Raw genomic sequence first — 17,224 nt, 5'->3', positions numbered from 1 at the left:
TTCTATATTCTTATTTATTTTCTGTGTGCTTCTCTTATCAGTTACTTAAAGAGGGACGATGAAATATCCCACAACAGTTGTAGCTGTGTCTATTTCTCCTCACTGTTTGATCACTTTTTGCTTCAGGTATTTTGAAGTTGTTATGAGATGTATAAATTTTTAGAATTATTGTGGTCTCTGGTGAATTGAACTTTTTATTATTATGAAAATGTCCCCTTTATCCTTGGTGAAATCTCTTTTGTCTGATATGAATATAACCATTCTGGCTTTGCTTTGATTAGTGTTAACATATCTTTTTCCATCCTTTTACTTTTGTATCTTTATATTTAAGGTGGATTTCTTATAAGCAGCATATATCTGGGTGTTAATTTTTAACTTGCCTGTTCATCTCTGCGTAATGTGAATATTGATGTGATTGGATTCAATTCTTCCATTTTAGTATTTGTTTTCTATTTGTGCCATGTGTTCATTTTCACTTTTCCTATTTTTATTCTTGCCTTTGAATTAATTGAGCATTTTTAGATTCAATTTTATCTCCTTTGTTTATTAGTTGTGGTAGGCAGAATAATGGCCCCCAAGTATGCCCATGTCCTAATCCCTGGAATCCATGAATATTTTATGTTACATGGCAAAGAGGAACTAAGGTTATAGATGGAATTGAGGTTGTTAATCAGATGACTTTAAGATAGGGAGGCTATCCTGGATTATCCAGGTAGGTCCAGCATAATCCCAAGGGTCCATGAAAGTGGAAGAGGAAGATACAGCTGTGGAAGAAAGATACAGAGAGATGCAACACTATTTGCTTTGAATATAGGGGAAGAGGACCATGAGCCAAGGAATGTGGGTAATTTGTAGAAACTGAAAAAAGACATGGAAATGGATTGTTCCCTAAAGCCTTCAGAAAGGAATATAGCCATGCTGATTCCTTGATTTTAGCCCAGTGAATTCCATGAGATTTCTACCCTGTGGGAACTGTAAGGTAATAAATTCGTGTTGCTTAAGCTGCTAAATCTGTGGTGATTTGTTATAGCAGCAATAAAAGCTATATATTAGTTATAGCTCTGTCGTCTAATTTTAGTGATTGCTATAAAATTTATAATCTACATCTTTAGCTTATTGTAGTCTATCTTCAAATGTATTTTACTACTTTGTGTCTAGTGTAAGGACCTTAAAACAGCATGATTCCAGTTCTTTTCTTCCTGGCCTTTGTGCTTTTGCCATACTTACTGCTATATGTTATAATACATTGTTACTATTTTTGCCTTGAATAGCATATTATCTTTCAAAGGGATTTAAATAATAAGAAAAAAAAGTCTTTATACCCATGTAGTTACCTTTTCCAGTGTTCTTCGTTACTTTGATCCAGATTTCCATTTGGTGTCATATTCCTTTGACTTAAACTTTATTATTTCTTGTAGTATAGGTTTGTGATGACGAATTCTTTCAGTTTTTGTATATGTGAAAAAGTATTTCGCCTTCATTTTTTAAAATATATATTCACTGGTTAAAGAAATCTAGGTTGAAAGGTTTTTTTTTTTCTTTCAGTACTTTAAAGATGTGCTAGTGCCCTCCAGCTTGCATTATTACCCTCAAGAAATCTGCTGTAATTTTGATCTTTACTCCTCTGTACATAATGCATCTTTTTTCTCTGGCTGCTTTTAATATTTTTTGTTAATCACTAATTCTAAGCAATTTGATTTTGGTATTCCTTGGTGTAGTTTTCTTTACGTTTCTTATGCTTGGGGTTTGTTGACTTTCTTGAGTCTGTGGCTTTATAGTTTCATCAAATGGGGAAAATTCTTGAACATTATTTCTTCAAATGTTTTTCTGTTCCCCTTCCACTTTGAAGACTCCATTTGTACACGTATTTGGCCACTTGAAGTTGTCCCACGATTCACTGATGTTTTGTTCATTCTTTTCAGTCTTTTTTTCTCCCTGTGTTTTATTTGAGTAGTTTTTGTTGATATGTCTTCAAGTCTACTAATCTTTACTTCTGCGATGTCTAATCTGCTATTAAATCCCCAGAGTATATTTTCCATCTCAGGTATTTTAGTACTCATCTCCAGAATTGTCATTTGGGCCTTTTTTCTATTGTTCATGCCTCTGTTTAATATGTTCAGTCTTTCCTATTGTTGTTGTTGGTTACTGTCAAGCCATTTCTGACTCATGGTGACCCCATGTGTGCAGAGTAGAACTTCTCCATAGGGTTTTCAGTGGTGTGACCTTTTGAAAGCAGATCACCAGGCCTGTCTTCGAAGGAGCCTCTGTGTGGTTTGAACTGCCAGCCTCTCAGTTAGTCAAGCACTTAACCATTTGTGCCACCAGCTTTTTTTTTTTATGTCAGTTTTCATTTAAAATTTTTTTTATTGTTGTAAAATATAACATAAAATTTACCACTTTAACCATTTTAAGTGTACAGTTAAATAGCATTAACTATATTCACAATGTTGTGCAACAACTACCATTATATATTTCCAGAACTTTATGTCACCCCAAACAGTAACCCCCCACTCTCTGTCTCCTATTAACCTCTAGTCTACTTTCATCTCTATGAATTTGCCATTTCCAAATAACTGATATAAGTGGAATCATACAGTATTTTGTGTGTGTGTGTCTGGCTTATTTCACCTACCATAATGTTTCGAGGTTCATCATGTTGTAGCATGCATCAGAACTTCATGATTTTTATGGCTGAATACTGTTCCATTGTATATATATGTGCCACATTTTGCTTATCACTTCATCTGTTGATGGGCACTTGGGTTGCTTCCATCTTTTGACTTTTGCAAATAATGCTTCCATGAACATTGGTATACATGTATCTGTTTGAATCTGTGCTTTTATTTCTTTTGGGTGTATACCTAAACTACCATTTTTTTTTTTGGTATACCAGTGTTCATGGCAGCATTGTTCGCAATAGTCAAAAGATGGAAGCAACCCAAGTGTCCGTCAACAGATGAAGTGATAAGCAAAATGTGGCATATATATATACAATAGAACAGTATTCAGCCATAAAAATCATGAAGTTCTGATGCATGCTATGCGTCGGAATCGACTCGACGGCACTGGGGTTTACCTAAACTAAACCAAAACAGAATAAAAACCAAACTTACTGCCATCAAGTGATTCCAACTCAAAGTAGCCCTACCCTATAGGATAGAGTAGAACTGCCCCATAGGATTCCCAAGGCTGAAATTTTTATGGAAGCAGATTGCCGTACCTTTCTCCTGAGGAGCAATTGGTGGATTTGAACTGCTGACCTTTTGGTTAGCAGCTGAGCACTTTAACCACTGCGCCAACAGAGCTTCTTGGGGTGGAATTTCTGGGTCATATGGTAATTCTATGTTTGACTTTGTTGTTGTAAAAATATATATAACACATTTGCCAGTTCAACACTTTTCACATGTACAACTTATTGACACAAATTACATTAATCAAGTTGTGCAACCATCACCAATAAAAAAATGATCCGTTGCCAAATTTCCTATCACCATAAACGGCAACTCAAAGGAAGTAACAACAGCAATACCTTAAGGAACTAGAAAAAGAAGAGTAAACTAAACCCAAAGCTAGCAGAAGGACAGAAATAATAAAGATTAGAAAGGACATAAATGTCTACCTCCAAAAATGAGATAAAAGGGGATGGGTGCTGTCTCTTTAAATCATCTAATAGGCATTGCCATGGGAAGCTACTGCAGCTCTTAGGACCAAAACCAATGCAGGGTCTGTGCCAGACCAACCCAAACACTCAGCCCTAAATTTCTGGAAGACAGGGTCCCCACTGCCTGCCCCTGGCACCCTTTCCTTTCTTTCCAGCCCTGGTAATCAGTAATAAACTTTGGTTGGTCTCTATACATTTGCCTATTCTAGATATTTGATATAAGTGAGATCATACAGTATTCGTTCTTTTATGATTGACTTCAGCCACCATAATGTTTTCAAGATTCATCCGTGTTGTAGCATGTTAAGCACTCTAGGAACATGGGCTGCCATCCCCATGGGGCTGAGGAATGAGGGATGGTAGCTCATTCACACATGCTGCTTATTTACAAGAGATCAGCAGTCTCTCACTTAATTGAGCACTTCCTGGTTTTTTAAGTGTCCTGTTAGGTTCCAGAGGTTCAGAAATAGTTGATTCCAATTTCTCTTTCCAGCTCAATGGTTGCTTTGGTGGAGGAACCGAATGCTGGAGCTCCCTAGTCTGATATTTTGCATCTGAATTGCACTTTTCCTTTTCATCTCAAAATTTCAGGATTAGTCTACACTTGGCATCCTCTTCTTCGTTCCACTTAGATTTATTCTTCAGCCTATGGAGTTTGGTTTCCACCAAAGTTGTTTTTGCTTGGTTACCAGTAACCTCCTAATTGCCAAGTGGTTTTCAGTATTTATCTGATTGGACCTCTCTGCATTATTTCTTACTGGTGTAATTGTCCCTTCCTTCTGGTTACAACACACTTTCCTGGTCCTTTTCCTTCTCTTGACCATTTTTTCTTAGTTAACTTTGAAGGCTATTTTATCTGCTCACATCTTAAACATCGTATTCCCATTTATTTCTGAACTTCTCCATCCTTTACGTACATGCTCTTCTTGGGCAAACTCATCTACTTCCGTGGCTTCAGCTACTGTTTTTTGGGAAATTGACTCTAAGACTGTATTTAAATTTCCTGGGTGTACTTCAGAACGGATATGTCTAAAATATAACTTGCCTGTTATTTCCTTAAAATGGCTTCTTCTGCAGTCTTAGTTTTGATACCACCGTATAGTCAATCCCTTACTCAGGTTGACAACATGGGAGCCATCTTTGATCCTTTTCCCCCAACCCCACATCCATTTCAGCCTCATGAATATTAAGTCCTTAATATCTAAGAATCTATCCCACAGGAAGAATTTCCAATAATGGTGGCAGAGTGAAGTGGTCTCTTGAACCCTCCCATAGATAATAGTTAAAAATATTTATAAAATTAAAAATATATATATTTAACAGAAATGGAAAAGATCTAAAAGCAGACTGAAGCCAGAGGAGTTTTCTCTTTTAAAATAAATACTGAATGTTATAAGAATTGTGAGTTTACAGGCTTTTTTTTTTTTTTTTTTTTCTTTTTGCTGCAAGGTACTTGCCTGCCCCCACAGCAAAGGAAAATGGCAGTGGAAAATTCCAGCCTTACCTCTTACAATTCCCAAGTCTCTGCTGCATCTGTTTGGCTCTAATGCTTAGTTTGGCTCTTCAGACTGTCTCTTGCCTTTTAGCGTGCCTTGTAGTTTATCATTGAAAGCTGGACATTGTTTATTGGGTAAAAGGAACTGAGGTAAATAGTGCTTTAGTCTTAGGTTTTATGTTTATTTGTCTAGGAGTTAGGCTGTGTTTACTGTTTACTGTGGCTGTGGTATTGGGGGAAGAGAGGCTTTCTATAGTCCTACGATTAGGTCTCAGTCTTTTAGCGAGCCTGTGCCCTTCCCAAGTGCTTCTCAGCTTCCCCCTGCTTAGGAGGAACAGGAAGACTGGAGAAGGCTGGGGCTGGCCATTTCCCTTCTCCCAGGTTTAGTAAAACCCAAATGGGTTAAGCCAGTGCCGTCGAGTCGATTCCGACTCATAGTGACACTATAGCACAGAGTAGAACTGCCCCATAGAGTTTCCAAGGAGCGCCTGGCGAATTCAAACTGCTGACCATTTGGTTAGCAGCTGTAGCACTTAACCACTATGCCACCAGGGTTTCCATAGGATTGGCCAAATGGGTTAGGCTCTGGTAAAAATAGTTACCTTTGAGGGCAGGCCTTGTTAAGGAGAACAAAGAGCTCTGGGTGTATTTCATAATGGTTAGTTTTTCATCCCTCCTGCCAGAACCATGGGTAGATTATCTCCTGATCTTCACTCTGAGACCCCAGGGGGTCTCTTAGAAGTAAGATTCATGAAAGGAGGACCTCCCTAAGGTTGCTGCCTGTGCCCTCCACCCCCCTCCGCCCAAGTTTTTAATTTCTAAGGTAGTCCATACTGAGCCTCCATCAATTCATCAGTTGTAGTTTAAAGTGTTTCTACTGGCATTGACTCTAGTTGCGGGCTTCTGTTTCTGTTCTCAGTAAGCTGTGATTCTCTGTACCTTGTCTGTCTCTCTAGTTTTGGAAGCAACAGTTTGCTCTGTGACCTCAGTTCTCTGATGGATATAAGAAGAGTTGTCGATTTTCAGTTTGTTCAGCGTTTTTCTTGTGTAAGGATGAGCTGGGGATGGCTTCCAAACTCTTTACATGTCAAACTGGAAACTGGAAGTCCAGACTTACTTTCTTATAGCAGCAAAGAGGAGTTTATGATATAAAAAGTAGCTGAAACTTTAAGGGGAGGAGGACATTGGAAGTAAGAAAGCCACAGAAGAGGGTAGATGAAACCTATAACCTGACTATAAACTCTGCTAAAATTCCTGGTTGAACCTCTAAACTCTGCATTCATGGGGGAAACCTTAGGGTTTGGTATAAAACCAGGCATAGATCAAAAAGGAATTTACCTTTGAAAGCCAGAACCAGTTCCAGGTGCTCTTTGTGAGTTTGCTGCCTTTTTTTTTTAAAACTGAATCCATATGTAGCTGAGACAGCAGAAATCTGAAGCCTTACTGATTTGAGGCATCAGAGAGCAGAATTTGAGGCCGAAAAATTAGGGAGGAATCCCCAGAAGCAAAGCACAGTGAGGGCAGGCCCCAAATCTGAGTATAATTCTGCCCAAATTCTTTGCTAATCATCAAATTATATAGACTGACCGATACAGAACCAGGCTAAAAAAGTATCTGCAATAATTACACAGAGATATAAGTGCTATACATTACAGCGGAGACGGTGTTCACAGTTTAAGTCCAGATAAGTTACCTCCCAGCTAGAAAAAAAAAAAAAAAAACCTAACAATCTAAAAAAAACGAATCTAGAATCACTACATGTATGAGATAACAGTGTCCAGTATTCAACTAAAAATTATTAGGCATGCAAAGGAACATAAAATTGTGAAAAACAAATATTTCAGGGCATTGAAATACAACAGAGGCAGGAAAAAAAAAGTGGTTATTCTTGAAAAGCTGGTAGAACCTTGAGTAACAACAGTAAGAGTCTGTGGTCCTCTTGCCTGAGACTTCTACACCCCCATTTCTATCACTGCAGCTTAAGTGACGAGAATTATAGTTTTACCAGTGCGGCTGGACATGAAACTTCGCTGCCAGCAACTTTGCTGTCAGAGCGGGCAGACGTGATTGGGGCAGAGGGTGAAAACTCACAACTTTGCAAACTTAGTTGGGAAGAATGGGGAAAATTCACAGCTTTGCTCATCCAAGTTTGCAGTGCCCGTTAGGGTGAGTGGTAGACCTGCCAGAAACTTAATGGGAAGATCCTGAAAATCAGGGAGCCATAAAAAGGCTGAGATAAGCCCTCCACACATCCCTAGATGACTTAGAAAGTACACAAATATGAGAGAGGCCCAAGAGAGCCTGGTAAAAAGTAAAAATCAAGGGATATTTGAGAAATGACTGTAATTTTGTATGTGTTCCCTAATCGACGCACAGATGGATTGACAAAGTGTGAAGTGATATGGGCTTGAGATGTTTGGGCAACCCTTGACCAAATCATTGACTGACTACAAATTATACAGACACAGGCCCAATCCCTAGGAAGCCAGGCTGAAAATTAAGAATAACAAAAACTGAGCAAACATCACTGGCCAAATACTGTGGGGGAGTCAGATTCTATAGTTTAGGTTCAGGGGAGTTACTAAAAACACCCAGCAGCTCCCAGAAAAATAGAAGAACGCTAGAGTTGCTACAATATATTACCTAAAATGTCTAGTTTTCAACCAGATACTATGAGTCATGCAAAGAAAGAATCAGAAAAGTGTCATCCATGCAGAGGGAAAACGTCAGTAGAAATATATTCTGAATGGGCTAGCTGTTACATTTAGCAGAAAAAGCTTCAAAACAGCTATTAAAAATATGTTTAAAATGTTAAAGGAAACTGTTCAAAGATTTAAAGGAAAAGGAGATGGTAGTTACTCCACATAGGGAATGGACTCTAACCGCTTCTGTTCAGCATTGTGCTGAAGGCCATAGCCAATGTAGTAATGCAAGACAAAGAAATGAAAGGAATACAGGTTAGAACTGCAGACACAAAACTGCCTTTATTCATAGATGATATGGTCATGAATGTAGAAAATTCCAAGGAATCTACATAAAAGCTACAGGAACTATTAAGTGAGGTTAGTAGGGTTATAGAATATAAAGTCGATATATAAAAATCAGTTGTGTTTCTATATATTAGCAAAATTTAGAAATCAAAGTTTTAAAAAATGTACAGTAGCATCCAAAAGAATGAAATAGTTAGGAATAAATTTAACAAAATATGTGTAAGAGCTGTACACTGAAAACTGCAAAAACATTGCTAAAAGAAATTAAAGAACTAAAAAATGGATACATATACCATGATGGGTTGAATAGTATCTCTCCAAAATTCATGTCCACCTGGAACCTTAGAATGTGACCTTATTTATGAAAAGGGTCTTTGTAGATATAATTAGTTAAGGGTCTCAAGATGAAATCATCCTGGATTTAGGGACGGTCCTAAATCCAATGACTCTTGTCTTTATGAGAGAAAGGAGAAGGAGATTTGGACACATGGAGACACAGGAAAGAAGGTCATGTGAAGATGGAGGCATAGATTTGAGTTATGCTGCCACGAACCAAAGAATACCAAGAACCACCAAATGCCAGAATAGGCAAAGACGGATTCTCTCCCAGAGGTTTTGGAGAGTTTTTACTGTCACCTTGATTTTCGGCTTCTGGCCTTCAGAACTGTGAGAAGTAAGTTTCTGTTGTTTTAAGCTACCAGGTTTGTATTAATTTGCAATGGTAGCCCTAGGAAACTAATATAACCATGTTCATGAATTGGGACCTAGAGTGACCAAAGTGATTTTGAAAAAGGACAACACAGTTGGAGGACTTAAACTACTTATCGTCAAGACTTACTGTAAAGTTGCAGTAATCAAGGCAGTGCTGTTGGTGTAGAAATAGGCTAAATCAACGAAGCAGAATAGTGAGTCAAGAGATAGACCCATACATATATGTCAGTTGCTGTGCCATGACAATTCAGCAAGGAAAGGATAACCTTTTCAACAAATGTGCTGGAATGGAGCAGTTGTATAGCAGCAAAACCAAAAAACCAAACCCAGTGCCATGGAGTCGATTCCAACTCATAGCGACCCTATAGGACAGAGTAGAACTGCCCCATAGAGTTTCCAAGGAGTACTTGGCAGATTTGAACTGCCAACCCTTTGGTTAGCAGCCGTAGCACTTAACCACTATGCTACCAGGGTTTCCTGTATAGCAATATGCAAAGAAAAAAAAAAAAGTAAAAGTAAAGTAAGGGTCAAAGTTCCTTTTTTTTTTTTGTATAGCAATATGCAAAGAAAAAAAAGGAACTTGGACCCTTACTTTATACCATACAGAAAAATTAACTCAAAGTGGATCATAGACCTAAAGCTAAAACTATAAGACTTCTAGAAGAAAACACAGGAGAAAAATTTTTGTGATCTTGGTTTGTCAAGAATTTCTTAGATATGTCACTAAAAGCATGGACCATAAAAGGAAAAAATGATAAGTTGAGATTCATCAAAATTATAAATTTTTGCTATTCAAAAAACACCATTAAAATGAAAGGGCAAAATGCAGGCTGGGAAAACATAATTGCAAAATATGTATCTGATGAAGGACTTGTTTCTAGAATAGAGTATGTAAAGAACTCGTATAACTCAGTGAGAAGACTAATAGCCCATTTTAAAAGATGGGCAAAAGATTTGAATAGTCTACCAAAGAGACATACAGGTGTCCCAAAAGTACATGAAAAGATGTTGAACATCATTAATCATTAGGAAAATGCAAATTAAAACCACAGGATGCCATACACACCCACCAGAATGGGAAAAATTAAAAAGAGCCGCTAAATTCTGGCCAGGTTGTAGAACAACTAGAATGCTCATGCACTGGTGGTGGGAGTGTATACTGGCACAACAACTTTGGAAAACTGGCAGTTTTTTTAAAAAGATACACCTTCCATATTACCAGGCATTCCACTTATAAATATTTACCCAAGAGAAATGAAAGGATATGTCCATACAAAGACTTGTAGATAGAATATTTATGACAGCTCAATTTGTATTAGCCAAAAACTGGAATCAACCCAAATATCTATCTATAAGTGAATGGATAAACAAATTGTAGTATATTCATACACCAGAATGTTGTTGTTTGTTGTTAATTGCCGTTGCATTGGCCTGGACTCATGGTGACCTTATGTATAACAGACCAGAACGTGTTCCGGTCCTGCACCATCTTCATAATCCTTGATATTTTTTGAGCCTGTTGCTGTGGCTGTTGTATCAGTCTATCTCATTGAGGGTTTTCCTAGTTTTCGCTCTCTACCAAACATGATGTCCTTTTCTAGGGACTGATCTTTCCTGATGACTTGTCCAAAGTAAGCAAGTTTCCACCATCCTCTCTTCTAAGGAAATAAGTTTCATTTCTTCTAAAACTGATTTGTTTGTTCTTCTGGCATTCCATGGTATATTCACTACTCTTCACCAATACAACAATTTAAATGCATTAATTCTTCTTCTGCCTTCTTTTTTTTTTCTAAATTTTATTTATTTTTTTGTTGAGAATACACATAAGAAAACATGTACCAATTCAGCAGTTTCTACATGTATAATTTAGTGACATTGATTAAGTTCTTCAAGTTGTGCAACAATTCTTACCCTTTGTTATGGATTGAATTGTGTCCCCCCAAAATGTATGCCAACTTGGCAAGGCCATGATTCCCAGTATTGTGTGATTGTCCACCATTTTGTGATCCGATATGATTTTCCTATGTGTTGTAAATCCTACCTCTATGATGCTAATGAGGCAGGATTAGAGGCATTATGTTGTGTTGTGTTGTGTTGTGATGTGATGTTATGTTAATGAGACAGGACATAATTTATAGGATTAGGTTGTGTCTTGAGTCTTTTTTGAGATATAAAAGAGGGAAGCGAGCAGAGAGACATGGGGACCTCATACCACCAAGAAGCCAGAACCAGGAGAATGGCACATCCTTTGGACCCCGGGTCCCTGTTCTGAGAAGCGCCTTGACTGGGGAAGATTGATGATAAGGACATTCCCCCACAGCCGACAGAGAAAGAAAGCCTTCCAATGAAGCTGGTGCCCTGAATTCGGACTTCAAGCCTCCAAGACAGTGAGAGAATAAATTTCTGTTTGTTAAAGCCATCCGCTTGTGGTATTTCTTTTATAGAAGCACTAGATGAGTAAGACACCCTCCTTTTCTGAGATGTTCCTCCCTCATTAACATAGACTTACTGCACCCTAAGGTTCCTATCTTATCTTTCGAGTTGCTGTTGTCAGTTTGATCCCATATGGATAGTTTTTAAAAGAGCATCATGCTTAAGGCAGGCCTTTTTAAACTAGTTAAGCTAAACTATTGTTTGGTTTTAAGAAGACTTCAGGGATATTTTTGGTTTAAAGTTTAAAGATTATCTCAGGGCAGTAGTTTTAGGGGTTCACCCACCTTCCATGGCTCCAGAAAGTCTAGAGTCCATGAGAATTTAAAATTCTGTTCTGCCTCTTCTCCCTTTTGATGAGGATTTTTCTATGGAATCTTTGATCAAAATGTTCAGTAATGGTAGCTGGGCACCATCCAGTTTTTCTGGTCTCATGGCAGAGGAGGCAGTTGTTCATGGAGGCAATTAGCCACACATTCCATATTCTCCTGTTCCTGACTCTCCTTCTCCTTCTGTTGCTCCAGGTGAGTAGAGACCAATTGTTGTGCCTTAGATGGCTGCTTGCAAGCTTTTAAGACCCCAGGCACTATGAAGTGATCTAGGATGTAGAACAGAGGCACTAAACACGCTATTAGGCCAGTTAACTGGGATGTCCCATGAAACCATGACCCTAAACCCCCAAACCAAGGAACCAAACCCCATGAGGTGTTTGGTTGTACATAAGGAGCCTCAGCAGCTACTTTTTTTTTGTTGGTCATTGTTGTAAATGTATCTATTGCACAACTTTTACCAATTCAACTTTTTACAGGTGTACACCTTATCGACAGCAATCACAGTAATCGGCAGTGCAACTCTACCCTTAATCAGTGTGATTTTCCTATTACCATCAACCCCCCTTTTCCCTCTCCCTCCCATCCCTGATGTTATGGATTGAATTATGTACCCCAAAAATGTGTGTCAACTTGGCTAGGCCATGATTCCCAGTATTGTGTGATTGTCCACCATTTTGTGATCTGGCGTGATTTTCCTATGTGTTGTAAATCCTACCTCTGTGGTGTTAATGAGGCAGGATTAGAGGTAGTTATGTTAATGAGATAGGACACAATTTATAGGATTAGGCTGTGTCTTGAGTCAATCTCTTGAGATATAAAAGAGAGAAACGAGCAGAGAGATGGAGACCTCATACCACAAAAAAAGTAGTGCTGGAAGAAGAGCACGTCCTTTGGACCTGGGGTTCCTGCATGGAGAAGCTCTTAGACCAAGGGAAGATTGATGACAAGGACCTTCCTCCAGAGCCAACAGAAGAAGAAAGCCTTCCCCTGGAGCTGACACCCTGAATTTGGACTTGTAGCCTACTAGACTGTGAGAGAATAAACTTCGCTTTGTTAAAACCATCTACTTGTGCTGTTTCTGTTACAGCAGCACTCAGTAACTCAGACACAAATAAACTTTGGTCTCTATACATTTGCCTTTTCTTCTCTTTTTAAATAAATGAGGTCATATAATATTTGTCCTTTTCTGATTGGCTTATTTTGCTCAACATAATGTCTTCAGGCTCCATCCACACTGTAGCACGTATCAAGACTTCATTTCTCCTACTGTCTGAGTAGTATTCCATTGTATGTATGTACCGTATTTTGTTTATACATTCATCTGTTGATGGGCGTTTATGTTGTTTGCATCTTTTCGCTGTTGTGAATAGGGCTGCAGTGAACATTGGCATACTTCTGTCTCCTTTTTTCATTGTTCAGCTTTTGCATGCATATGAGGTGATTGAAAAGACCATATGGCTTGGGTCAGGCGTACCTTAGTCATGAAAGTGACATCTTTGCTTTTTTAGAACTTTAAAGAGTGCCCCTTGCAGCAGATTGGCCCAGTGCAATATGTGATTTGATTTCTTGACTGCTGCTTGCATGGGCATTGATTGTTGATCCAAGTAGAATGAAATCCTTGACAACTTCATTTTTTTCTCTATACAAGAGAATACTACTGAGCAATAAAAAGGAGTGAGCCATTGATATACAAAACAATATCGATGAGTAACAAAATAATCCTGCTGAGTGAAAGAAGTCAGATAAAAGAAAAAGAGTTCATACTGTGCGATTCCACTTATATAAAATTCTAGAAAATGCAAACTATAGGGATAGGAAGGAAATCAGTGGTTGCTTGGGATGGAGGGATGTGGGGAAGAACAAGGAGAAGGGACTTCAAAGTGTATTAGGAATCTTTGCAAGTGATGGATATGTTCATTATCTTGATTGTGGTGATTGTTTCATAGGTGTACAGATATGTCAAATTGATCAAATTGTACACTTTAAATATGTTCAGTTTATAGTGTCAATTATACCTAATAAAGGTGTAAAAAAAAAATGGACAAAGATTTGAATAAACTTCACCAAAGAAAATATATGAATGGCCAATAAGCATGTGAAAAGATGTTCAACATCATTAATGATCAGGAAAATGCAAATTAAGTCACAGCAAAATACTATTTTATACCCGATGGAATGACAAAAAATAAAAAGACCAAGTTGTGCAGCAATTAACTGGAGCTCTCACACATTGCTAGTGGAAATGCAAAATGGTGGAGGTACTTCAGGTAACAGTTCACAGTTTCTTACTGTATAAGTTATTATGTAAGTTAGACGTGCATTTATATATGACCAGCAATTTACTCAAGTTTTTACCCAAGATTAATTAAACCATAAGTTCACAGAAATATTTGTATTCATTCATAGCTGCTTTATTCGTGATGGTTTTAGAGAACTGAAAAGAATTTAAATCTCTATCAATAAATGAATGGATAAACAAATTTTGGTATATCTGTAATGGATATGACTCAGTAATAAAAAGGAATGTACTACTGATTCCCACAATAGCATGAATAAATCTTAAAAACATTTTGTTGAATGAAAGCAGCCAGAAACAACAATAGTATGTATATGATTCCTCTTACATGAAATACAAGAAAACCCAAACTAATCTACAGTAATAGAAAACAAATCAGCGGTTGCCTGAGCCTGGGGGTGGAGGCAGGCATTTACTGCAAAAGGGCACCAACCAACTTTGGCGGTTGATAGAAATGTTCTCTCTCTTGATTGTGGTTATGTGGGTGTACACATTTGTCAAAACTCATTGACCTATACATTTTAAAGAGGTGCCATTTATTTTAGAAATTATACTTCAGTGAAGCTGATTTTTAAAAACCCTTACCACCACCCTTGTTTGGTTACTCGTCACTTCTCACTTGGATGAATGCAGTACCCTCCTAAATGGTATCCGTGCTGTTGCATTACTTCTTTAAACCCGTACATCCTGAATTGTTGTTGTTGTGTGCCATTGAGTCAATTCCGACTCATAGCCACTCAGTGTGACAGAGTAGAACTGCTCCATAGGGTTTCCTTGGCCATAATCTTTACGGGAGCAGATTTCCAGGTCTTTTCTCCCTCGAAGCGGCTGGTGGGTTCAAACTGCTGACCTTTTGGTTAGCAGGCAAGGTGCTTAACCATTGCATCACCAGGGCTCCTTGCAGCCTGAACAGTTCATCTAAAACAGAAACCTGACCTTTTCACTTCCCTGCATACCAGTTACCAGTTGCTGTCAAGTTAGTTCTGACTCATGGTGACTCCATGTATGTCAGAGTAGAACTATGCTCCATAGGATTTTCAGTGGCTGATTTTTTGGAAATAAATTGCCAGGCCATTCTTCTGAGGTGCCCCTGCGTGGACTTGAACCTCCAAACTTTCAGTTAGCAGTCGAGCGCCCTGCACCACCCAGGTACTTGTTGCATACAACCATGTAATTGTTCCCCATTACCTGACTCCTTAAAGTAACATATAAAGCCTCTTTAGTCTGGCCCAGCCCTTGCCTTTCTTCCCAGCTCATCTTTCATTGCTCCCTGGGTCTTGTTTTGTGCTCTAAGAAAAAAAAAAAAACTGTTTATGATTCTCAGTTCCCGACACACAACATGTTAATCTCATTTTTTGTATCTGTGCTCATTCTGTCCTGTAGCCTTCTGATGAACAACTGTTTACTGTTTAAAACTCAGCTAGCGCTCTCTTCCTCCAGGCAGCCTTTTTTTAAAAAAAATTATTCTTCCCCACACCCTTCTCCTCTCCAAGGGAGAGGAGTAAAGTGCCCTTAGATTGTGTTTCTACAGTTTTCATAACTTTTATAGGTATATTTCTCCTCAACTAGATTGTGCTCTTGTTGAATACAATGATTATGTTTTATATAGGTCCACGAGGCCTGTTCTCCACAACAGGTGCTCAGTAAGTATTTGTAGAAAGATTGAATACAAGTGTTAAGTGAGAAAACTAGATGAGAATATTGTACATAGTATGATTATTAGTATTTTGTTTTAAGCTAGACTTTGCAGAAAAAAAAAAGACAGCAAAGATTTGTATCAACATTTTAACACCGGTTGCTTTGAGTGGTAAGATTAGTTTCTTTAATATTTTTGACATTTGCATTTTTTTTTAGATAACATTTTATTGTATTTACAGTGAAGGTTTACACAGCAGGTTAGGTTCTCATTCAGCAATTTCTACACAAATTGTTCAGCAATGTTGGTTACGTCCTTCACAATGCGTGAACATTCTCAATATTTCTGTTTTGGTTGTTTCTTCCATTAATCTAGTTTCCCTGCCCCTTTATATTCTTATCTTTGTTTTAAAGTAATTATTGACTGTTTGGTCTCATATAGATGATTTTTTAAAGGAGTGCAGTACTCATGAGTGATATTCTTTGTGAGCTAATCTGTTATTTAGCTAAAAAGTGACCTCAGGGACTAGTTTCAGTTCAAGGTTAAAGAGTATCTTGGGGCAGTAGTCTCAGAGTCCTCCAATCTCAACTGGTCCAGCAAGTCTGATTTTTTATTTTAGGAACTTGAGGTTCTATCCCACATTTCTCTCCCATTTTATGAGACATTTGTACTTCTCAAAAAAATTTAAAGTGCAGTTATTTCATAAAACATAACCTTATAAAACTGACTTTGTAAGTTTTGCCTACTCAAATGAAGTTTTTTAATTTCTTAGATCCACAAGGCAGTTATAAGTTCCAGTCCCTTAACCATGAACCTGACTGAAGAGATTCCTGATTGGCCAAAGAATGTATCAGTCCAGCCTGAGACTTCAGAGGATCCTGGTAGTATACCCAGCACTCAGCAAGTAAAAAGTCCTGGGACAACCCAGATTGCTAACCTGTCAGTGGCTCCCTCCTCCAGTTATGCTACCCCTACCCCCCAGGCCTCTTTCCAGAGCACTTCAGCACCGTACCCAGGTGAGGCTCTAAGCTCCTGCCCTTAGAGATAGGATGGGAAAGTAGAGTATTTGATCAGAGTGTTCACTTTTAGAAGACAGAAGGGAGAGAAATATGACTTTTGAATACTGGAGGTTAGAGAAAAAAAACCCTGTCAGTGTTCATAAACACAGGACTTGGGGCTCTATATCCCTTTTTCAACAGTGCTGCCACCCCACCCCTCCAGCCTATTTATGAGGTTCATTTTCCCAGAGCCAGATTCCACTGTGCCCAAGACTTAAAGGCACAAAAAAAAAAAGATTGAATTAAATAATGTTCAAATACTCAAGCAGACAGAAGCTACTGGGAAGAAAGAATTGGATCCATGTACCTATTTGCCTTCTGAAAGGCTGCTTTAGGTCAGATGTTTGTCACTCTGTGATTTTGACAGCATCTTTATTTTTAAAGCATCCCATAGGAAGGAGATTTATACATAGTGTTGCTTTAACAAGTCTGTACTTCATGGGTGCTGTTCTAAGGCTTTAGGAGGAAATGGTTAATTTCCTTTAGGAGGAAACTAAGTTGATCTTTATTCCCTCAGAGAGTCAAGGGGGTATAGCAAAGTCAGTGAAAATGAATTTTTACCCATATTTAATTTCCTAGGGTCTCCTCTGGTGGAACATGAAATTTTAGAGTTTC

General features: G+C 38.2%; 1 protein-coding gene across 6 annotated transcripts in view; it reads left to right on the top strand.

Annotated features, from left to right (window-relative positions):
* KIAA0319L (KIAA0319 like) overlaps positions 1-17,224 on the top strand; it is a 150,796-nt gene that overhangs the window by 51,740 nt on the left and 81,832 nt on the right. For all 6 annotated transcript variants that reach the window (XM_049878722.1, XM_049878723.1, XM_049878725.1 and 3 more), the window contains exon 4: positions 16,324-16,567. In XM_049878722.1, coding sequence (XP_049734679.1) covers positions 16,324-16,567 — 244 coding nt within the window. The remainder of the gene's footprint in view (positions 1-16,323; positions 16,568-17,224) is intronic.

The sequence above is a fragment of the Elephas maximus genome, chromosome 3 (assembly GCF_024166365.1).
Source record: "Elephas maximus indicus isolate mEleMax1 chromosome 3, mEleMax1 primary haplotype, whole genome shotgun sequence".
NCBI lineage: Eukaryota > Metazoa > Chordata > Mammalia > Proboscidea > Elephantidae > Elephas > Elephas maximus.
The sequence above is the reverse complement of the archived record's forward strand: the minus strand, read 5'-3'. Positions and strand labels throughout refer to the sequence as shown.